The sequence below is a fragment of the Malus domestica genome, chromosome 16, assembly GCF_042453785.1.
Source record: "Malus domestica chromosome 16, GDT2T_hap1".
NCBI classification, from domain to species: Eukaryota; Viridiplantae; Streptophyta; class Magnoliopsida; order Rosales; family Rosaceae; genus Malus; species Malus domestica.
In genome coordinates this window covers 2,322,953-2,347,059 of record NC_091676.1, presented here as the reverse complement: position 1 = coordinate 2,347,059, position 24,107 = coordinate 2,322,953, and the positions used below count along the sequence as shown (strand labels likewise).

At 39.5% G+C, this 24,107-nt stretch overlaps 4 protein-coding genes, 1 long non-coding RNA gene and 1 pseudogene across 5 annotated transcripts; 4 read left to right on the top strand and 2 right to left on the bottom strand.

Annotated features, from left to right (window-relative positions):
• Positions 1-496: 496 nt before the first annotated feature.
• Positions 497-4,261, top strand: LOC103402627 (ATP synthase subunit beta, mitochondrial). The gene is made up of 9 exons (XM_008341368.4): positions 497-1,099; positions 1,562-1,637; positions 1,759-1,847; positions 1,967-2,084; positions 2,171-2,274; positions 2,381-2,539; positions 2,658-2,882; positions 2,968-3,279; positions 3,857-4,261. The coding sequence occupies exons 1-9, from the start codon at positions 614-616 to the stop codon at positions 3,968-3,970; spliced, it is 1,683 nt and encodes a 560-aa protein (XP_008339590.2). The 5' UTR covers positions 497-613; the 3' UTR covers positions 3,971-4,261.
• A 659-nt stretch (positions 4,262-4,920) lies between these two features.
• Positions 4,921-7,803, top strand: LOC103402626 (fruit protein pKIWI502). Its single transcript, XM_008341367.4, has 5 exons — positions 4,921-5,705; positions 5,795-5,894; positions 5,987-6,082; positions 6,175-6,255; positions 7,557-7,803. Exons 1-5 carry the CDS (start codon positions 5,158-5,160, stop codon positions 7,617-7,619), a joined length of 888 nt encoding a protein of 295 aa, XP_008339589.1. The 5' UTR covers positions 4,921-5,157; the 3' UTR covers positions 7,620-7,803.
• Positions 7,804-8,094: 291 nt separating this feature from the next.
• LOC103402625 (CAX-interacting protein 4) lies at positions 8,095-11,488 on the bottom strand. The gene is made up of 3 exons (XM_008341366.4): positions 11,392-11,488; positions 9,660-9,741; positions 8,095-9,271 (listed from the first exon to the last, which is right to left on the bottom strand). Coding segments are annotated over exons 1-3 (699 nt in total). The 5' UTR covers positions 11,394-11,488; the 3' UTR covers positions 8,095-8,656.
• Positions 11,489-12,283: 795 nt separating this feature from the next.
• On the top strand, positions 12,284-17,804 carry LOC103402624 (vacuolar-sorting protein BRO1). Its single transcript, XM_008341365.4, has 8 exons — positions 12,284-13,164; positions 13,608-14,558; positions 14,994-15,083; positions 15,584-15,652; positions 15,810-15,950; positions 16,334-16,382; positions 16,664-16,767; positions 16,952-17,804. The coding sequence occupies exons 1-8, from the start codon at positions 12,490-12,492 to the stop codon at positions 17,525-17,527; spliced, it is 2,655 nt and encodes an 884-aa protein (XP_008339587.1). The 5' UTR covers positions 12,284-12,489; the 3' UTR covers positions 17,528-17,804.
• Positions 17,805-19,533: 1,729 nt separating this feature from the next.
• Positions 19,534-24,107, top strand: LOC139192750 (cytochrome P450 716A75-like; annotated as a pseudogene).
• On the bottom strand, positions 21,399-22,300 carry LOC114822032 (uncharacterized). The gene is made up of 2 exons (XR_011577125.1): positions 22,033-22,300; positions 21,399-21,902 (listed from the first exon to the last, which is right to left on the bottom strand). It is a non-coding gene; the product is annotated as an uncharacterized lncRNA (long non-coding RNA).

Here is a 24,107-nt window from a genome sequence, read left to right as displayed (position 1 = left end):
AATCGCCATACGACGCGAGGGCATACAAAGCTCATGCGACCAAGCTTGCAAATCCTAAGGAAAATTAACCTGACACATGATAGCGCCACCGTGGACGTAGATCCACTGCCCGTACCATGCATTTCACAACATCAGATAAAATTAAATTATCCTGTTAAAAAAAAAGGAAATTTAAATGCCAAAAAATGAGAAAATTAAATGAAACTAAAAAAAATGGAAAATTAAAATAGAAGAAAAGTTAAACATTTGGGAGTGTTTGGCAACAAAAGATTTTTTAACGTGTTGACAACACGATCCGATACATTAAATATCATAATACAAATAATTAAATATTAAATTTTTTTTTTAAAATAATTATATATATAACAATTGATATATTAGACCGTATACAAACACACTCGCCATCCATCAATACGGAAAATTGCCCAAAAGATCAAAAAAAAAAAAAATGAAAAATAACAAAGTGAAAAAAAGTGAAAAGTAAAAAAAAAAAGAATATTCTAATTTTGGGACCGAGCAGCTGTACATATACCAATTGCAACTGGACTCCGCAAACCCTAGTCTTTTCCTTCACACTCTCTCTCTGCTTTCTCTATCAGAAGCCCTAACAAAAATGGCTTCGCGTAGGCTCTTATCCTCTCTTGCCCGGTCCTCCGTCCGCCGGGCGCCGTCCAAATCTCCGATCTCAAGCCCTAACCCCAGGGTCGCATCCCCATCGCCGTCTTCCCGATCCGCTTCCCCATACGGCTACCTCCTCAACCGCGTCGCTCAGTACGCGACCGCCGCTGCCGCCGAGCCCCAGACGGTTTCAGCCTCTCCGAAGAGCAAGGATTCCGGGAATGGAAAAATCACCGACGAGTTCACCGGGAAAGGCTCGATCGGGCAGGTGTGCCAGGTGATCGGAGCCGTCGTTGATGTGAGGTTCCAGGAGGGGCTTCCCCCGATCTTGACGGCGCTTGAGGTGCTGGACAACTCGATCCGCTTGGTGCTCGAGGTGGCTCAGCACTTGGGTGAGAACATGGTCAGGACCATTGCTATGGATGGGACTGAAGGGCTTGTGAGAGGACAGCGCGTGCTCAACACCGGTTCTCCGATCACTGTAAGCTATATATGATTATTTTCCGGTATGCGCTTTCTGATTTGATAAGAAATGAGTGTTTGACTTTGATGATTGGATTGATAGAAACGAGATGGGTTTTGATTGATTTGTGAATTGTTGGTGGGGGTTTTCAGATCTTGGTGTTACTACTATTGATTGATTTATGGTACACATTTTTGTAGTAGAAATGTAGAATTGTTGTTTGATTGATTTACATTTATGGTGCATTGTTAGCCATTAGAATTACTCGTGTTCTCAAAGACTAGATTTTCTTCAGAATTTAAGTGGACAAATTGTGATCTTTTCGTCGGAGTTTTCCTATCTATCCTTTTTAGTTCTGATCATTTACAGTTTTGTTTTGGCGTACTTGATGTGCTTATTGTTTTGGAGATGATTTTAGTGGTTACATTTGGATTTTCCTTGATATCTGACTTGTATTTTGGTTTTTATTTGCTATTTTAGGTTCCTGTTGGAAGGGCTACCCTTGGCCGTATCATGAACGTCATTGGAGAGCCCATTGACCATAGAGGCGATATCAGTAAGAAATTTGTAAACCTTGAAATAAATAATCACTTGGTTATGATGTGTACATATTCTGGTGTATTACGTTAATACACTGCGCCCACTTTCTGATAATTTATGTGTGAACACTCCAACAGGCACCGATCACTTTCTGCCCATTCACAGAGAAGCTCCTGCTTTCGTTGAGCAAGCAACCGAGCAGCAGATCCTTGTTACTGGAATTAAGGTATGAACGTTTACTATGTAATTTGTTTTAGAATTTGATTCTGTTTTGCTTTATTTCTCCATTGCCTTTGGATTCTATGTGGTGCTTAAGTATACTTACTTCACCTGCTTGATATACAGGTTGTCGACCTTCTTGCTCCCTACCAAAGGGGAGGAAAGATCGGGTTGTTTGGTGGTGCTGGTGTGGGAAAAACTGTGCTTATTATGGAACTTATCAACAACGTTGCTAAGGCTCATGGTCAGTTTTTTTAAAAGATGTGCATGTTAACAAACTTGTTTGGTTGTTTTTATTGCTTGTTTACATATCCTTGTTTCATTGTTTAGGTGGTTTCTCTGTGTTTGCTGGTGTCGGAGAACGTACTCGTGAGGGCAATGACTTGTACAGGGAAATGATTGAGAGTGGTGTCATTAAGCTAGGTGAAAAGCAGGTAGAGACTGCTTTCACATGCCACCCCTTTCTATGCATTTGTTACTGTTACTGTTTTCTGGAAGTTGTTCCTTATTTGTTATTCTCCTCTTTCTGTCTTATGTCAGGCTGACAGCAAGTGTGCTCTTGTGTACGGTCAAATGAATGAGCCCCCTGGTGCTCGTGCTCGTGTTGGTTTGACTGGGCTCACTGTGGCTGAACACTTCCGTGATGCTGAAGGGCAAGATGTGCTTCTATTTATTGACAACATTTTCCGATTTACCCAAGTAAGTACTCTTGGTGGAGAACTGTGAAAGCTTATATGTCGCCTGTTCAAACAAGAAGATTATATGTCATCAGACATTGCATCTAATGGTCTGTGTTTTTCTCTGGTCCATCCTGCAGGCAAACTCAGAGGTGTCTGCTTTGCTTGGTCGTATCCCATCTGCTGTCGGGTACCAACCTACTTTAGCTACTGATCTTGGAGGTCTTCAGGAGCGTATCACAACTACCAAGAAGGGCTCCATCACTTCTGTCCAAGCTATCTATGTGCCTGCTGATGACTTGACAGATCCTGCTCCTGCCACTACCTTTGCTCACTTAGATGCCACAACTGTGCTTTCACGACAGGTCTGACGTGTCTATATGGACTAATAGTAAAACAATCTTTCCATGCCATCTCTTGCTAACCTTGTTGATGTTTTGCATTGAACAGATCTCTGAGCTTGGTATCTATCCTGCTGTGGATCCTCTTGATTCCACATCTCGTATGCTCTCCCCTCATATTTTGGGTGAGGAGCACTACAACACTGCTCGTGGTGTCCAGAAGGTTCTTCAGAACTACAAGAATTTGCAAGATATTATTGCTATTTTGGGGATGGACGAGCTCAGTGAAGATGATAAGTTGACTGTAGCCCGTGCTCGTAAGATTTCACGGTTCTTGAGTCAGCCGTTCCACGTTGCAGAAGTTTTCACGGGTGCCCCTGGGAAGTACGTGGAGTTGAAAGAAAGCATTACCTCCTTCCAGGTACCCCCTCTCCCTCCTCTCTCTCTCTCTCTCTCTCTCTCTCTCTCTCTCTCTCTCTCTCTCAATCTCCATTCTGCATGTCTCCATATATTTCACACTGAAGTTCTTTCTATTATCATCTCAGTTACCTGCTTACAATTTAAGGAGGTTTTCTCATAGACAAAGATTGATTACTTAATATTAGTCTGTCCTGATAGATTCAGGAAAAATGCATCTGCTCCTCAAATTGCATTGTAGTTCAATTTGTTGATTGATTTTTACTCAAACTAAGTAGTAACATGAGAATCAATCTGTAAGAGTAGGGTGAGGTTAGCAAAATTCCATCAAGATCTGGTATAATAATTTATTATCTCGATAATCATTTTGTTTATGACTGCGTAATGGTGAGATGTAGTTTGTACCTTTTGGCTATCAGTTCACGATCAATTGAAAGCGAGTAATTTGTTTGTTTTCATGAATGCATCCATCATTTTGCACTCAGGAACATTACCAAAGCTTAAATAAGATGCTTTTAGAATAATGATACGAATACTTATGAGCTCAATTCGTATAATTGTTTTTGTAATTTTGTTGACAGAGTGTGTTGGACGGAAAGTACGATGACCTTCCAGAACAATCGTTCTACATGGTTGGAGGTATTGAGGAGGTCATTGCCAAGGCAGAGAAGATTTCCAAGGAGTCCGCTGCTTAATCATCTTTTCTGTTGTTTTATGTTTGATAATTGCGAAAAACCCAAATAATCTTAGATGCAGCTGGCATTGCCAAGCGAACAGGATTTTCATTTTTGAGACAAAACTGTATGAGCACTTCGCATTTCAGATTTAAGCTTATTGCATCGGAGTGAGAGAGAAATGGTGTCAATGGGCCGATCCCCTTTTTTTTCTTCTTGTTGTTCAATAAGGGGAAGGAAAACAAAGAGGACGACCGCGTGTATATTGTATTTTGTTCCTTTTCAAATTTAAAACATTTGAATTCTGGTGCACCGATGATTGTTAAAGTCATAAACCCACTTTTTCATGTTAATTACTTGATAGTTGGAGACCATGCCTTGTTTTCGAATTTGCTCGTCTTCACTTCATATGTACGTCTTTTTGTTGAGTAGCTGCTCTAAAGCTATTGCGTTACCGTCGCGGGATATTATTTGAATGTTACAGTCGAGGATATCATTGAACTCGGATGCCCTTTCTTCCATCCTTGATCGCAAAATTAAAAGAAGAAATTTGTTCATTCAGTGTAGCGGAGATGAGAATCTTAGTTGGATTTGTGGGCACACAAGAAACAATAGAACTAAGAACGTAGAAGTGGTTGCAATTAAAGATACGATGAGAGAATCAGAAATATGTAAACCAAAGAACTACAAAGGCTTCGATTAGATTATCATAGGCTCAAAGCATGAGAGGCAGACAAGATAAAAGAAAGATTTGGTAAGAGACTAAAAAAAAAAATGAAATACTTGGAAATAACAGAAGATATAACGCAAAATTAAGCGTAATGTTACTTATAATTTATACAGCAGACTTCTTTTAATAGAATAAAATTTTGTTGTTGTTGTCGTCGTTGTCGATGCAGTGTTAAAAGGAAGATTGCACGAAAGATATTTAACGTTGTATTACTGAGTCGGGACCTCATTACGTTTCATGTAAATTACTTTACAACCAATGGCTTCGATCATCTGCTTGATCAGTTATCCTCCACATGTCCAGGATCTAACAAAACCATGCCACGTGGACTCGCGGCTATCCAATTACCAGTCTAACCTCAACCCACATCGCTAGAGTCTTCGTGTTAATTGATCATCAGCTTCGGCGCCGCCCTCCGCACCCCTACAACCCCCCCCGGCCACAACATAAAACCGTCTCAAGCCCAAACCCAACAGCCATGTCACTCGCAATCTTCCAACCCGCATCGGTCACCCTCCACTCCCATGCGCACCTTAGCTCCCCCCTCCACCCCATGTCTATCCTACGCCGCCTCAACCCCCACCACCTAAAACTACGCCGCCACCGCTTCGCCACCGTCGCCGCCGCCGTACGCCAAGACACCGCCCTCTGGACCCCCGCCCCGCTCTCCGAGATAGAACCGGCCGCCGAGTCGCTCTTCCACGTCCGCGTCGACCTGTCCGACGCCCCCGACCTCGCCTCGTCCCACACGCGAGCCGGCCAGTACCTCCAGCTTCGCGTCCCGGACGAGTCGAAGCCCTCGTTTCTGGCCATCGCGTCGCCGCCATCGTTGGCGTCCACAAAAGGGGTGTTTGAGTTTTTGGTGAAGAGCGTGGCCGGGTCCACGGCGGAGCTTCTGTGCGGGCTCAAGAGAGGGGCCGTGGTGGAGCTCAGCCAGGTCATGGGAAAAGGCTTCGACGTTGAACGGATCGAACCGCCGGAAAATTACCCTACGGTTCTAATTTTCGCCACGGGATCTGGAATCAGGTTCGTAAAAGTAGAAAAAATCGAATTCAAGTGAATTTAATCGAGTGTTACAAGCAATTTGACATGACACAGCTCTTGAATATGTGCAGTCCAATCCGGTCTCTGATCGAATCGGGGTTTAGCGCCGATAAGAGATCCGCCGTTAAGCTATTTTATGGCGCCAGAAACCTTGACAGAATGGCGTATCAGGTATTGACTCTGTTTATTTATTTATTTTCATTTCCCCAATTCAATTTATGACTTTGATTAATTCCGCTACTTGATTGTCTAATTTCTAACAGGATAGATTTAAGGACTGGGAATCTTCAGGTGTTGAGATTGTGCCGGTACTATCACAACCCCACGGCGGTTGGACGGGACAAAGCGGCTATGTGCAGGTAGACCTTCACCCCATGCGCCCTAAGTTTTATTCCAAGTGTTTCCACTTCTGCGTACGAAGTTAATGCCTTCTGTGGTTATACATTTTCAGGCTGCCTTTTCCAGAGCCAAGCAAATTGATAACCCTCCCTCTACAGCTGCTGTTTTATGTGGGCAGAAGCAGATGACTGAGGTATCCTTTCTGTCCGATTCACATTTATTAGTTTGCATTCGTTACGTTTGTTATTGTTATATTTCAAGTGTGTGTCTACTTGTTTATTGAATATTTTCTAAGCATCTTTTGGGTTCGTATTAGATGAGATCTTGTGGCTACATGGTAATGAAAACTTATAATCGGCTGAATGTCGATTTTCAAGTTTGGTTATGGCCGGACCGGCTGAATCCCTCTTGTCTTTTTCCATGTTCAATGTCGAACATGGGCTTGAAGATTGATATTGTTCTGTGAATATATAACTTTGATATAAGACAACTTCATATTCTGAGTCTTGATCTGCACCAGACAAGGTGCTACCACTGTCGTGTTTACTAGGTGCAAATAATTTGTTATAAGACCACCTATTATAGTCTTCACGGAGGGCCGATTGTATTTGGCCTCTAGGGTTCTGCATAAAAACGAATTTTGTTCTAGGGTTCTAAACTCGTGTAAGTAGTAAAGATAACCGAAAATGCTGCACACTTCAATGGTCTTGGACCAAGCCATTTTACTGAAAGAAGCAAAGCTGTAAGGCGCATGTTGGAGGGAAGATTTCTGCAGTAGATGATGTTGAGGTCACTATCTATTCATGAATGTATTCGACACCTTTTTTTTGTGCGAAAATTAAACAAAAAAAAAGATATGAGCTTGTCCTCAGTCTAACTATATCTCATCTGCTTAGAAGCATTTGCTGATTACGAAACCAATTTTGGTCCTAGTTTCTGTGGGATTGCCATCCTTCACTATAGTACATCTATTGGCAGCTGCTAATTTTCTCGTCTTATGTTTCTTTACTGAAAAGAGGTTCGTCTTCTGGGCCGTAATAGATTTAGTCACCATTTGTGATATTAAAATGGCCTGGTTGCCATGTGTTCATTAGTCCTCCTTGGATTGGTGTAGCTCTAATGGTTGATGTCCCTTGTCTTTCTAAGTTGCGTTATGCTGAGTTGAGTTAGGTTGTTTAGGGTTCTTTTCCCCCGTTGTTACCAAAAAGTGGCCTGCCCTTATCTGGGGTGGCTAGACTTCGTCCACCACCTACAGAATTTTTCTTACCTTGGAGGATTACACGTGAAGAGAAATCTTAGATAAAAAGACTAACCCCAGCAAGGGAGGGGTCTCATGTTTCAAATAAATGCCACTTCATTTAGTTGTGATGCCTGTCTCTGTGGAAAAGTTTGAATGCTAATTCTGGCTATTAACATGAGCATCATCGCTTCTATTTCGAGCACGATCGAATTTCTACGGGGACGTGACATTTTTTAGATGATTTTTCTTTGCAGGAGGTTACCTCAATTCTTGTAGCAGATGGTGTATCAACTGAAAACATACTGAAGAATTTCTGACTAATCTATCAAAATTAAATTGTTGTATCTTTACTGAATGAACAGTATTTGATTTGTTCCCCACTGCTGAGGATAAATTGTCCCAGCTTGGAAAAACCAAAATAAAAACAATTTTGGGAGATTCTGACATATTTGTAATTTGTATTTTCAAACTGGTAATTATCTCGGCAGTTAAATTATAAAATCGACTCTCAAGTACATTATTTTTAGGAAATTTTAACGAAAAACTTTCGTTACTGTTTATTTTAACGAAAAACCACAATTTTACATTAAAAAGTCAACCTGGTATTATTCATTTTACCCTTTATTTTGTTCTTATCGTTTAAACTCAAAATTTTCAAGTTCTTTTCATTAGTTTTTATTTATTTATAGTCAAATTTCGTATCAACGGAGTGAGCGGTAAATAGACAATAATGATTGTTACAAGATGCTTATGCTGCGTTATCTCTAATCAATCATGCATAATTGGAACAAATTAAGCAAGGGAAAGGCATCTGAATTTAAGTAGCAAGTTTAGGTACAAATGCAGGCAACCGAGAATGCAATGCTTAGAGGAGGGAGGTCCCTCTCTGCAATCAAGAATTGAAGGCAAAGAAGACCAATCCGGTCAAAGCAATAACCCGCATATTAAAGATCTGTCATTCACCTGTTTTTCCTCTAGCATCTTCTAAGTGCTTTCCGTTGGGCTCAGTTGAACCCCGAGGATGGTGATCTTTTCTCTCTTCTGAATCGTGGTGACGATGCTTGTGATGATGATGGCTATGCTGGCCACTTCTCCTGTGCTTCAACTGTTTGTCAGCCTCATCACGGTTGTCATCCGATGACTTCCCCACAGATCTGCTCCTTCTGTCACGTTTGTGGGAATCAGACTCTGATGATCTTGAATCAACGCTACGCGGTCGTGATCGCCTATGACGTGGATGGTGTTTTGCATACCCTTTCCTTCTAACCTCACCATCCTCATAACTAGACTCGGGGGAAACGGATCTCAAATGTCTCTGGCGTTTGTGGTGCTTGGCACGACCCCTTCGGGTTCTTCACTCGTCTTCATCACTATAAGAACCAGAAGATTCTGAGTCTGACCTCTGATGGTGCTTGTGGTGCCTCGAATGACTTCCCTTCACTGTATCATACTCATCATCACTGGAAGAATCGGGACCAGAATCTGATCTAGAATCATGATGCCTGTGCTTTTTATGGCTTCTCTTCTTCCTCTTCCTATCTTCGTCGTAATCACTCTCATACTCATCACTGCTATCATCACTTGAGCCTGAGGAATGTTTCTTTAGCTTTCGCTTGGATTTCTTCTCCTTCCTCACTTCACTGTCATTTGCATCAGAGTGAGAGTGATTCCCGTGCTTCTTGTGAGTTCTTTTACTTGACTTTCTTCTCCCATCACTTCTGTCAGTGTCGCTATTGCTATCAGACTCTGACACAGATCTTCTCTTGTGCTTTGAAGATTTCAACTTCCTCTCTTTGGCTTCGGCATCGGCTTTTGCCTTTGCAGCAGCTTCTAGTTTCTGCTCCCACTTCAGCGGGGCTTCTTTCTTCTCCCAGGCTCGTTTCTTTTTCTCCTCAACCAGTTGCATCCATTTAGATATAAAAACCAGCACAATATCTGCATGTTGGTACGATGATGACCGGAAGTGCATCTCAAACAAGAGAAACAAAAATGTTAGTTCCTTAACTATAGTCTCTTTCAAACACAAATCACATACTTCTTAGCATCACACATAAAGAAGACAAATACTAAACGCATGTCAATCCGATACGGAAAATCACCTAATGAGCTTACAGAAAAGAATCCTAATCATAATGGTCCCCTTCCATGTAAAAATTCCAACCAACAAATAAAGTGAATTGTATTCCACAAAACCCGGTAAACGAAACATCCTGAATCAGGTCCTATACTAGGTTAATCTGTAACTCATTAGCGACCCAAGTTCACAATCAAAACAAAACCATTCCACAACATAAAGAATGAAAATTCTCACATCACAAAAGAAACGGAACTCCGGAAATTCAATTCGGATTTCTTACCTTATCTGGAGCAAACCACAGCTCTACAGACCAAAAGTCCAGCGTCAAAAGCACAAAGCTGCAGCTCTTCTTCCAAACTACCCTGCAAGGTAATGCCTTTTTGTCAAATGTCAAAAACCAATTACTCAATTGATGTGGTCATATTTTCATATATTATTATCATATATTTCCTTTGGATTTTGTCTATATGAATGGGTTAAATGCACTAAAATCTATTGTCTTATTTTATAGGCATTCAATACCGAGTTATGCAAAAAAGGAATGGAAAACAAGCTTTTTCGGATGTCTAGAGTAAAATTCCAATTGGGCAAGAGTCTACTTCTGTACAACGACATGCATTACAGTAAAAAGAAGAAGCAACGGTATTGGCGAACAAAGGGACATGGGAATGCTATTCAATGGCTTTTAGGGGAGACATAATTACTAGTTTTTATTATTTTCGTTTATTTTTCATTTTGTTTAACAAGGACTTCAAAGTCCATTAGAGGTAGGATTAGTGGTCATTTATTTGACCATTTCTACTTGGTATTTCCAATGTTTGCCGTGGGTGTTAATAAAGGAGACTCATTCTCCTTTTGAGAAAAAAGCTACCATAATATATCACACTTTAGAGGGGCTGCGGCAAAGAAGGGAAGAGGAAGAGAAGTTTATAGTTTTTCTAGGCTACGATGTAGCCTAATCATGAATACTTAATTGCCTTGTGGCATTGTTATTATCAAGTTTTTCTTCCTTATTGAATATCTTATGCTATTCGTAATGCGCTTGATTTTTATTTAGATGCTTGATCACCATCTAAGTTTTAGTTAAGTTGATTTGATGCAAGTTAGAGTAGATTTCTTACTTAACTTGGGTTTAGCTTCTTGTAATTGATACCATAAACACCTATTGGTAGATGCCATGGAATTAGGGTTTGTGTTATTTTCCAACAATTTCTATAAAGCTTAATGGGTCCTTACTTGTTTAAATTCATCTAGATGCCATTGAGGGTTAACATGTAAGGATGCCATGACCATTGAATAATTTAGAAAAAATCGATCATTAATATTGAAGAACTACTTGAGCATAACATATTAAGGAAATTAAGTAGAATTCGTTATGGTGAATTCGGATACCCTAGGTCTTGTTTTCTTATGTTTTCATTTTATTATTTACATGCATTTTATTTTCGAGCTTTATTTTGTTTCAGTTTATGCAAAATCTTCTATCTTTTTCGTTAGAACTTCTCAATTATAATGTGTTTCAATTTAGTTAGTAAGACTATTAGAATCAATTCGATTTCTGTGGGACGATATATGTGCTTCAATGCTATCCTATCATTTGACTCGTATACTTGCGAGCACAAAAATTTGAGACTTAATGAGGCCGGTTATCTAATTTTCGCAGCATCAATCTTCAAATTAACAAAAACCCAAATAAAAAATCCAATGCTTCGCATCACGATGAATTGAAACATTTAAGAGCGCGCAATTTACTTTCGCTAACTAAAGTTTTTCTTTTTCTCAGTAACCAAACAGAAACTCCAGAATGAACACATATACAGTCCCCTCATGATTAATTAAACAAAAAAAATCTCAAACCCAGAGACCCGCTAAACATTCAAAGACAGAAACTTTAGGATCAAAACCCCAAATTTTACGATAGATAACAGTTGAAGGCAGTCAATGAAACAAAGAAAAAACCCTAAATTGACAATTGACTGAACTAGTTAATAGGATTAGCAGCGGTGACGTACATGAGAGATGAGAGAGACAGACAGGGCTTGACTTTTAGCTTTCCAGAAGCGTCTACGCGTTGGGCGTTGTTGATTGGGGATGTATAAATAGAGAGGGACGCACACGTCACAGCACAGGGCACACCACTCTTATTACTCGGGTAAAAGGACGATAATGCCCCACTATTACCGTTTGGTGAGACGAGACGGAACGGAGTGGGGCGATGTCTTCCGTTCCACGTTTGGTGCGCTTAAAACGGGTGGAACGTGCTGTTGCACGTGATAAATTTTAAGTGAATTTTCGTTCCAGCTCATCTCCTGGAACGACTCGTTCCACATCCGTAGAACACAAAATTATAACCTCTCTGTCTCCTTCTTCTTCCACCTTGTTTCCATCCGAGAACATCTTTGCTCTCTTTCTGTTCCGTCTCATCCTGTCCCATCCCGTCCCGTCCCATTTCGTTCCGTCCCGTCCCTGCATACCAAACGATGTGCGTTTGGTACGTGGGACGAGACAGGACGAGGCGTTCCGTCCCGCGTTTGGTGCGTCAAAAATGGGTGGAACGGGCTGTTCCACGGGACAGATTTTGAGTGTTTTTGCATCCCACTTGCCCCCCCCGGAACGGGTTTGTTCCACGTCTGTGGAACACAATGTTTTACCATTTTAAGACAAATATACCCATATCTTTTTAAAAAATTACACCTTCGTTCCGTCCCGTCCCGTCCCGTCTGCGTACCAAACGCACCCAAAAGGAACGTAAATAGCAACAGAGAAACCACCATATACTACAGTGTGATGGTATTCTTTTTCGTTTAAAAGTGAGAGGTTTATATTCGAATATTGTGAATAACAAATTCAATTAAATTGACCATTGTATGGTATGAAAATTGAACCTAAAATAAAATGTGTGAAATACGAATTTGTAATTAGCTCCCAACCGAAAAACACCGGAAAGGAAATTTCTATATTTCTAGTTTGCTTTGTGAAGAAGAAAAAGAAAAACAACTCCGCACAAGGCAGACTGACCTGGTCAATTTCACTCGTTAAAACTCCCAACTCTCTCTTCTTCTTCAATTTTTTCTTAGAATTTCGATTCCGATCAAATCCAAAACCCAAAGATGGCGTCTTCCGCCTCCGGTACCGCCACCCACGTCATGCTCGCAATCTTCGAGAAGAAGACGACCCAAATCGACCTCTACCGCCCTCTCCGCAATTACATCGCCTTCAACTACTCCGAGCGCGAAGCCCAGAACCTCGAAGACGACCTCCAAACCGTCAAACAGCTTCGCTCCGACGTCGAGCGCCAACCCGACCCATCGCTCACCACCCGCCGCGACCTGCTCCAAAATTACTTTAAAACCCTCTGCCTCGTCGAGACCCGCTTCCCCATCTCGCCGGACAAGGATCACATCAACACCGTCACCTTCGTCTGGCACGACGCCTTCAAGAACAAGCAGAAGGCTTCCCAGCAGAACATCCACCTGGAAAAGGCCGCCGTTTTGTTCAATTTGGGGGCCGTGTACAGTCAGATTGGGCTCTCCTACGATCGCACGACCGTCGATGGTCGACGGCAGGCGTCGCACGCGTTTATTGCGGCGGCTGGGGCATTCGCATTTCTGAGGGACAATGCGGCGACCAAGGCGTCGATTGGGAGCTCCACGACGGTGGATTTGTCGGTGGAGTGCGCTGGGATGCTGGAGAGGCTGATCCTGGCTCAGGCCCAAGAGTGCGTCTTTGAGAATACGATTGCCAAAGGGAGCACGCCGGGTGTTTGCGCCAAGATCTCGAGGCAGGTGAGGATTGTATTGTGCTTGTTTGATTGATTACAGATTGGGTTTTAATAGTGTAGGTAGAACTTAATATTGATTGATTGATTGAACTGCAACTGTGGGTGTGTTTGAGTGAAGTGATTCTGCTATGCAAATGTTAATTTTGCCATTTATTTTAAAAGTTGTGGTAGCAGAGAGGAAAATGGATCGTATGGCTGTTGGAAAGCTGATTGCTTTCGGTATTCTGTTTGCAAGTGTGGATTTTACCTCGCTTTCATCAAATACCATATAAATTATATTGAACCAAAGACTATGTTTGATTAATACTCTCGGAATCTTAACTTTTAGTTACCTCTGGACTACTGTGTTTTCGGGTTTTCCTTGAATGGAGAAATAATGTTTCAATACAAGTTTTACTGACCCACTTGATTTTGTTATGAATTGATTTGACACTGATGTGGTTACAGGTTGGGCTGTATTACGAGGAAGCTTTAGTGACATGTAATGCTCCGCCCTTGAACCAGCATTTTGACAGGGCCTGGATATCACACATGCAGTTAAAGGCAGCTCTCTTTTATGCAGAAGCTTGCTATAGGTATGGTCTAGAGTTGCATGAGAAAGATGAGATTGCAGAAGAAATTGCACGGTTAAAGAGTGGGATCAGTGCTTTGTCTGAGGCTAAGAAAAACACAAAGGGGGCTGCTGCACAGATTCTGGACGCAATTAGCAAGTTAGAGGTCAATCTGAACCGTAACCTGGAGAGGGCTGTGAAGGAGAATGATAGAGTTTATCTCATGAGGGTTCCTTCCCTTGGTTCCTTACCACCTCTTCCGGCATTTTCCATGGTGAAGCCTTTGGCAATGAGCGAGGTCCTGGATGCGAGCAAGGAGAAGATGTTTGCCAGTCTTGTTCCAGACAGTAGTGCAAAAGCTCTTTCTAGGTACACTGAAATGGTTGATGACATTATCAGAACACAAGCAGAGAAGTTACAACAAGCCAGTGAACTGACCAGAGTAAGGCTTAAGGAAATGGACCTTCCGGAGTCTATTCTTGCCTTGGAAGGGAATTTTACTCTTCCTACAGATCTTAAAGAAGATGTGGAGGCAGTGCAGTTATGTGGAGGTCCTGCTGGTTTGGAAGCTGAGTTACAGCAGCTTAGGGATTTGAAAAGAGTAAACCAGGAAATTTTGGTACATATTGAGGAACTCTTGCAGAAAGAAGCCAGAGAAGATGCTCAGTTTAGAAGCCAATTTGGAACCCGGTGGACGAGGCCGCAGTCAAGTACTCTGACAAAGAACTTACAGGATAGGCTAAATAGGTTTGCAGGCAACTTGAAGCAAGCTGCAGATAGTGATGCTCGGATCGAGCGCTCGGTCCGAGAACATTCAGCTCTCATGTCAATCCTTGATCGTCGTCCGGTAATTCTCTTGGAACTCTTCTTCTTCTTCATGTTTCCCAAGTGTCCTCTTATATGTCTTAATTCATTTATTTCATTTTGGATTTTATATTCTTGTTCATTTTAATAAAATTTATATGCACATGGAACGTTTGTCCATCATAGGTGGAAGTGTTTTTGTTTTTCGTTTGTCCTCGTTTCTTAACCAATGTTAATAATACAATCCAATCCACCAACAATTGTTTGATTTCATTAATTTATTCTTCTCCTCTCATTTTAATATGTTTAGTCTTTCATATTGACATGCTCCTTATTTGTTCTCCTAATTATCTTCCTCCTGTCCGTCTCTCTCTCTGGAAGTTCATAAGTTAATCAGGCTTAGTATATTTGAATCATGTATCTCCTGTATGTCGGTGTTGTGGCTTTCTAAATGGTTTTATGTTCTTTCTTCTCACAGATTGAATCTGCCCTCCCAACTCTGGCTAGGCCAATAATGTCTTTGGATGCCAATGAAGATGCTATTTTGGGGGCCCTGAAGCAGAGCTTGGTAAGTTTTTCACCCCTTTTTACTTCGTCTGTATAAAGGTTGCATGATAACTTGTATGGTTATTCCTGTCTGTTTTATGGATTTATGTCTTATGACATGCCTTTTCTTTTCTCTCTGTCTGATTGTGGTGAAATTTGTCCTGATTACTTAGTTGATGCAAGTGATTTATTGCTTTTGGATCAGTTTAATATTTGAAAGAAAACGATTATAACCCCATGACAGCGTAGTGGTTCATCTCATATTTATCTGAATGTAGGCATATTGTTGTATCAATTTTATTAAATGTTAGTTTCATATGTTGTGTGGTTTGAATTTGATTACTTGTATGAAGTACTCTCCCAGCACACACGCGCATATATATGTATAAACTCAGACCTAGTTTTCCTTTTGCATTGTACTGGAGAATAGATTAAACTTGTTTTCTAAACTTCTAACATGAGTGGTTTGGCCATTACTAGTTTTGTTATTTTTGCATTTTTAACTTTCTGTACTCAATGCAGAGGCAACTGGAAACCCTTGGTGCTCAACGAGCTGGTCTTGAAGACATGCTTAAAGAGATGAAAAGAAAGGTACGTTGATTATTTGATTATTTGATATTGGATGCAACTTTTTGAGAATTTTTTTTTTGTTCAATCAGCAATTCATGATCAGCTTTGTCAATTGTTAATGATGCCTTGGTTCTTAAGTTTAGTGCTTTGTGTGCTTATTATTTTTATGTGGCCTCAGGATGATATACTTCCTAAGTTGATGACGTCAACCGGCTCCTATGAGGATCTTTTCAGGAAGGAGATATCTAAATATGATAATATAAGTGAAGACATTGCCCATAATATTGAGGCACAAGAACAATTATTGCTACAAATCCAGGTCCGTTTCTTTTCTAATCTTTGTTGGACTTTCTTTATGCATATTTCTTCAATTTCCCTTTTCCTCCCAGCATCTGTTTCGAGTGTGCAATTGGTAATCAACGTACCAATTGGAAGCTCTGCTGAGAAAATATATGCTATACTACTACCCTGTTATTCTTTTTCTTAAAAAAAAATGAAAAAAAGAAATGCCTTTGTCAAATCAAGCCAGTTTGCTTACCAGTGAGCTGTCGCCTGTCTGTCATTTCATGTATTGAAAATTCATCTATAGTATTTGCTATGAGTTTTGAAAATTCCTTTCCTTGTATAATATTCCTAAATAAATGGAAATGGATCTTAGCGCTTAAATATCTCATTTTCAAAATGTGTGTTTGTCATCTGCAGGCCCAAAATGATGAGTTTGCTGCAATCTTCAATCTAGAAGATTATAAAGGTAGATCTTTTAGGGAGTGGGCTATTCTTTTAATTTTTCGTAAATGGTTTGTATGCTTTAAGGTATCATCTTTCGATGCATTATTTAATCATAGATGTTCATTGGTTGTATTATCCTACCCCTTCATGACCATGGTAAATGCTTGTGGGGAAGTTGTCCGACTGTCTCATGACATAAAATCTATTTCCTTGCTTCTGTGATGCCATCTTTTTGCATATAATAATTAAAGTGGAGTGTATTCTTATCTTTTTCCTGTTTGTTTCCTTTTCATTTTGTTCTAGCATCTCGTGAGAAATGTTACAAGCAGATTCAAGCTGCCATAGCAAAGTTCCGCGAAATTAAGGAGAATATAAATGAGGGCTTAAAGTTCTACGTTACTCTTCAGGTAATTTCAATAATGTGCGCTTATAACTATTTGAGCGCACTATTTTCTTTTTTCTGGGTGGATCTTTTCCGGTGTCTGTTGTGACAGCATGCTATCAATCTTCACATAGTTTTCTTTGAGAACTTATTTCCATGACTTCATGTCCAGTGTTCCAGTGGTTGATTGCTTTGTCCATTTTCAACAGGATGCAATAACGAATGTAAAGCAGCAGTGCAGTGACTTTGTGATGACTAGAAACATCCAGTGCAAGGAAATGATTGAAGATGTGCACAAACAAATGGCAGGCCTCAGTTTCCAGGATACTAAAACCACAGGTGCATACGACAACAACTATCCTTCTGTGGGACATCAAGCTCAGAGATCTGGTTCACAACAGCCAACAGATCCTCGTTCTCAAACACCACCGTACTACCATCCTCCTGAGCAGCCAGCAATGGCTGGATATTCTCACCCTCCCCCCTATAGCTCAACGCAGCAGATGCCATCTCCTTACATTGTGCCACCTCAACCTACCAGTCCATACGCTCCTCAAGCTGGTAGTCCATACCCACCTCCTCAAGCTGGTAGTCCGTACCCACCTCCACACACCCAGCAACAGCCACCTGCAAACCATGACTATGGTCAACCTGCTTATCCAGGGTGGAGGGGTCCATACTACAATGCCCATGCACAACAACCCGGATCGCACCCTCGACCTCCTTACACCATTCCAGGTCAATACCGTCCTCCGCAACAGGGTGGTTACTATAGCCAACAATAGTGTTGTGAATTTTGTCATTTTAATGAATTCCCGGTAGAATGAAGATGTAGTCGTCGGAATATTTCGAGGTGACTGGGGGTTTTACTTGATTCCTTCGTGTGAAGTGCACTTCTCGTTCAGACATTTTATTTTTCAGTGTATAGCCTGAGCATATTTTGATATATGTAGACGTGTAGAAAATAATGAATTCATGTATTTGAAGTATTTATGGACCAGAATTTGTCAAAGTTATCTTGTAATACACAATTTTTATGGAGTGAAGTGTCTGATTGCTTCTTGTTGGCTGCCCGGCATGCGAAATTGTACGTGAGACGTGTAGCATATTATACAATTAATATACGAGACTTTTTACTTTTAATATCATCGATGCTTTTTGTGATAAAATTCAACACCTAGGAATAGGTGGTTAAGTTAGGACAATATCGATAATATTAGTGATAGACCATACCTATAAAGTTTATCAGATGCTAAGTAAGACGAGTACAAGGAGAGGGGAAGAATCACTTAGCACGAATACGTACATTGTTATTGTAGCGTCTTGTGTTAATAATATATCAACATCTTAAAGTTTATTTTATACATGTCATATTTTGACACAAACGCTCCGGTGATATCAACGCACTTGTCCTCTCTCCATTGCCGACAGGAATCTTCTCATCAGGTTTTTCTCTGGAGAAACTGATGACAATGGGCAAGCTCCCTTCACCAGGTGCAATACTACTTTAGTTTTTCATACGATTAAAGGACAAGCACTAAATGGAAAATGAGAGAAATAAGGGAGCAACTAGTGGGTCACACTTACATGATTGGAAAATTACCTCTTCATTATAAAATAAAATTCTATTAAAAGCTAGTCTTAACAAATTATTTTAAGTCAGTGTAAGGTCATTTAGTACTACGTTCTAATAATATTTATCTTTCGCTTGTAAGTGAGAGGTTCTAGATTGAAATTCGTAAATGAAAAAATGGATACCATGCGTTTCGGCAAATTTTCTTTAGTGAATCGGTAAATTTATAAAGATTCATTGATTTTCTTATATCTCGCCTATAAAGAGTGAAGTTTGCATTAATCCCCTTTCTTATATTGATCCTTAATTTTTTTCAGATATTTCTACCGAAACATCGTCAATTTTGTGAATATTTTGAACACTGGGTAAGAATAGCATCATTGGTAATTAAATCCCAAAATTAATGGTTGGTTAAGGTTCGCCCAAGTGTGGACGCGAAGTAAAATATACAACGCCTAAAGGGAAGCTTGGCAGCCTCCATACCATAAAAGCATCAATCTTCTATAAAAAAAGAGATATATATGAACGCAATGGAGGTTCTCTTCGTTCCTTTCTCTACAACATACATTCCTATGTTATTATTATTACTCAATGCGCTTGCTCTCATTGTTTATGCATTCAAGTTTATATCTTCCAAAACTAAACTTCCACAGGGTAGTTTAGGGTGGTCGATTATAGGCGAAACAATCGCCTTCATGAATGAGATGCAACAAACGTTTGTGGGAGAAAGAATGAAAAAACACTCCACAAAGCTCTTCAAAACCAGCATATTCGGCGAGCGGATGGTTGTTTTATGCGGCACTGCCGGTCACAAGTTCAATGCCACCAACCAGGAAAAGCTTTTATGTGGAAGTGCCGCTCTTCCTACCTAAAAGCTTTTCCTCGTTGGTGGCAATGAACTTGTGACCGGCAGTGCCGCATAAAACAACCATCCGCTCGCAGAATATGCTGGTTTTGAAGAGCTTTGTGGAGTGTTTTTTCATTTTTTCTCCCACAAACGTTTGTTGCATCTCATTCATGAAGGCGGTTGTTTCGCTTATAATCGGCCATCCTAAACTACCCGGTGGAGGTTTAGTTTTGGAAGGTTTAAACTTGAATGCATAAATGATGAGAGCAAGAGCATTGAGTAATAATAATAACATGGGACTGTATGTTGTAGAGAAAGGAAGAGAGCCTCCATTGTGTTCATATATAACTCTTTTTTTTTTTAGAAGATAGATGCTGGAGGCGGCGAACGCAATGAGGAAGGAGGTTTTGTTGTTGATTAAGGAGAAGAAAGCGGCTGCTTCCAGAGGAGTCCAAATGCACGACACCTTGTCTTTCATACTATTTAACCCGGACCCGACTGGAAGGTTCATGCCGGAGAATGAAGTTGCTGATAAAGTAACGGGTTTGATGGCGGGTGGATTTCACTCACCTTCAATGGCTACAAGTTTGCTCGTCAAGTATCTCTCGCATAAAGGCCTGAATGAAATATGTGACAAAGTCTGTACAGGTAATTAATTAAAGAAGAAATTAGGTTCTCATCCTTATTTTTTCGACTTCATTGATTAAGGCCTTATTCATTTTTAATTTTTAATCAAGGTCCTTACGTTTTAATAAGGTCATTAATTATTTCAATAATAAAATATTTACATGTCAAGATAATTAAATTTTGTTTTCTTTTCAATTCAATTGTATTTCTGAATATATTCATTTAGTGTTAGAAATGTTACATTTGGTATATTTATAGTTATGGCTAAACTTTGTATCATATATTTCTATTTCTAGTTTGTACCCATTTTTAATTTGCAACCCCTTTTTTAAATTGTACCAATTTTCTTTTCAGTTTTAATTTGTACCCATTTAATAATTTCTTTTTGTGCCCATATTTTTAAACTTTTATTTGTACTCATAATTTTTTAACCTTTTATTTTAACCTTTTATTTGTACCCATAATTTATTTTTAACGTATCCATTTTTATTTAAAAATGTACCACTTTGTTACATGCAAAATGTACCAATTTTTTTTTTGTTTTGTAAGTACCATTCCTTTTATGTAAAATGTACCCATTTTTTAATGCACAATCTATTTTTTTTTAATCTAAAATGTACCCATTGTTTTTTTATATATAAAATATACCTCTTGTTTTTTTATATAAAATGTACCCATTTAATTTATATAAAAACAACCTCTCTTTTTTTGTATAAAATGTACCAATTGTTTGTGTAACATCCCACATCGCTTAAGAGAGTGGATAATGTAAGCTTTATATGTATATTCTCATCTCTACCTAGCACGAGGCCTTTTAGAAGCTCACTGGCTTCGGGTTCCATTGGAACTCCGAAGTTAAGCGAGTTCGCGCGAGAGCAATCCCATGATAGGTGACCCACTGGAAAATTCTGCTCGTGTGAGTTCCCAGAAATAAAACCGTGAGGGCATGGTCGAGGCCCAAAGCGGACAATATCGTGCTACGGGGGAGTTGAGCCCGGAATGTGGTGGAGCCCGGGCCGGGATGTGACAATTTGTATGTGAAATGTATATACATTTTTATATAAATGTACCAATTTTTTATATGTAAAATGTACCCAAATTTTATTATATAAATGTACTCATATTATAAAATAAAATAAAATAAATCTAGAATGCACCCATAAGCAATTTTTGTTGTTGTTGAAAATGAAACTCATAAGCAAATTTCAATAATTAAATTGGTGGTGTAAATGAAAGTATAATAACAGTTTGAGTCTTTATTGATATTATTACATCTCTTTTATTATTATGCTATTTATGTGGAGAGGGACTTCAATCTAAAACCTAAAATGCATAAGGTTTGAGTTTATAACAATTAGGGTGCGTTTGTTGCACCGGACTGTCTTGGACTGGATTAGCTATAGGGACTAAGCTGGACTGGCTTAGACTAGACTAAGCTGGACTAGCTTAGTGAAGCGTTTGGTGCAATGTCGGACTAAGAAGCAGGATAATGAAAACAGTACTGTTCACCAATTTGGTGTTTGCTCAGACTAAGAAGTAATCCTCATTTGATCATTTCACAAAGTAATAACATTAGGAAGAACACTTGATAGGAAATAGACGAGCATGCTGATACACACAATTCTGTCTTTCATACTACATTTCTAATCAAAATTTGCAGCTCAGTACACCAGACTAATGCCATTGCAAAGTACATAAACAATTTCAACGGCGCTAATCACCTACCACCCGCTCGTACCACTTAGCCACTACTGACTCAAGAAAACTAAAATTACAGACAAAACAGACAAAAAATTACACACAAAATTGACAATCTTTGTGGTAGAACACAATCGAAAAATCGAGATACAAAGCTAAATTTAAGCAATTCTTGGAGAATTTGGCGAACACAGTTCACTTTCGATTTCCCAACATTGGATTCATCAACTACCAAAAATCTGACAACCAAAATGCATAAAACACTGAAAAAACAGTAATCAAACATGAAAACAACTATTCAAAACATACCCATTTCACCAAAACAAAAATTAAACATACCCATGAAGTTATCTTCGAGGTCACCCAGTTCGACTTTAGATCCATTGATGACCGCTGTCCTTGCTTGCCCTAGATTCTGCAATTTCAAATGGGTGTAAACAAACAGAGGATTAGAACCTTAGCGACAAGGGTTGAACGATTTCTCAGAATCCAAACATATTAATCCCATAAATAAAATAAAAAACAGGAAAATTGGAGAATCAGACCTCCATCTTCTTCTCACCCAGTAGCCCATAACAAAACCTTTTCCCCTTTGCCCTCTTTATGCGGCTCTTCTTCTTCTCCTTCTTCTCTTTCTCTCTCTTTGTCTGTATGCAAGCTGTGGGGAAAAAGTAGATAAGAGTAGGGAAGAAGAAGTAGATGGGAGGGGCGAAGCGGAAGGGACCAAGCGCCAAGCGGAAAGAGCAAAGCAAAGAAGGTCTTAGCGAGTCCCATGGTTGGGGGAGGGTCTCGCCAAGAACTTCTAGCGAGGCCGATAGTCCACGCGAATCCCCTTTAATCTCATTTAACTTAGTCCCAGCACGGACCAAACATGGGACTACACTAGGAAGTAATCCAGTCCAGTCCAATCCCATTTAATGAGGTCAAACAAACACACCCTTAAAGACTAGGGACAACAACTAAACCATCCCTTAATTAAAATTGATAGAGATCTTCTTTAAATTGGAAATTGGTATATATTTACATGATGAAATTTTTATTTTGTTGTTATAGGACAATTGGAGATCGCAAGCTCAAAAAAATCGGGCGAGGCACTGAACTGGGAAGACAAACAGAAGATGAAATATTCATGGGGTGTGGCACTTGAACTTATGAGGCTGGTACCACCTCTCCAATGAACATTTAGGGAGGAGGTTACAACTGACTTCACCTATGAAGGTTAAACGATTCCAAAAGGGTGGAAGGTAATTAATATAGTACTTAATCAGGTTAATTATATAATTACAGTCCAGTTGTTTAATTTATTAGTTTGTGTTTCTTAATTGATAAGGTTAAAGTTATTAGGTGTATTGGTCGGCAAGCAGCACGAACAAAATCCCCGAATACTTTCCTGATCCGGAAGAGTTTGATCCGACTAGGTTTGAGAACGGAAAAACTCCTCCGGCTTACTCTAACATCCCATTTGGCAGCGGTCCTCGAATTTGTCCGGGAAAAGAATATGCTAGACTCCAACTTTTGTGTTCCCTCCATCACTTTGTCACAAAATACAAGTGGGAACTAGTATGAATCCAGTTCCAGAAGAAGGCATTCACATTCGTATCCAACCATATTTGCTCCAACAGTATACCTATTTGGACAGAGAAAATTAACGCACTACTCAACACACTTTCTAACAGAAGTGGAACCTGTCATTTGTATGCGGATTATGTTAGAGATTTCAATTATAAATATATAAATTATTATGATATATATTATATTATATTTATACATACATACATATATATATATATATAATGACTTGGTGCTGCATTGTGCAGCGTGTGTGTATTATGAAAGGATGTTGCAGTGCGCAGCAAATGTAAGGGTGCTGCAGTACGCAGAATGTAATTAGTTGAATGGTTACAACTTTTAGTTAAAAGATATGATGCTTACTCAAATTGTATGAGTAAAATTAAAATATATAATTAGTAAATATTTATTTTCTGAAAATTCTAAATAGAGGACATGCCTTTTAGATCAACACTTTTAAGAAGAGTTGTATATCTTCAATTAAAATGAAAGGACTCGATGAATGGGTGCCATAATGCCTATAAATACCTATTGTGGCATAATGTTTCATACACAATTCAGAGATTTATTTCTACATTCATTTCTCTCTACTCTCTTCATCACATTCATACAATTTCTTTCTAGTTATTTCTAAGGGAATACAATTCGGTTTTGCTAATCGAATATTCCATACTTTGTTGTATCCTGGAAGTGATTTGCCAAGAACCCTTTAGCAAACTCATTCGAGTGGGGGCAAATAACACTTTAAGGAAACGATTCAAGTCGTACCTCAAAGTCATTATTCGGATTATTCTCCATAATTCTACATTTACTCTAACAATCTTAAAGTGTTATTTTCATCATGGATAATAAATCTGATAACATGGCTTTGAAGATTATCAATCAAGATGTCTACAAGTTAGACAAATTTGATGGATCAAATTTCACCCGATGGAAGGACAAGATGCGTTTCATGCTTACTGTTCTAAATGTCATATATGTGTTGCACCCGAAATTGGAGCCTATTTGTGAACCAAGTGACAAAGACTCGGACAATATAGTTGCCGATTGA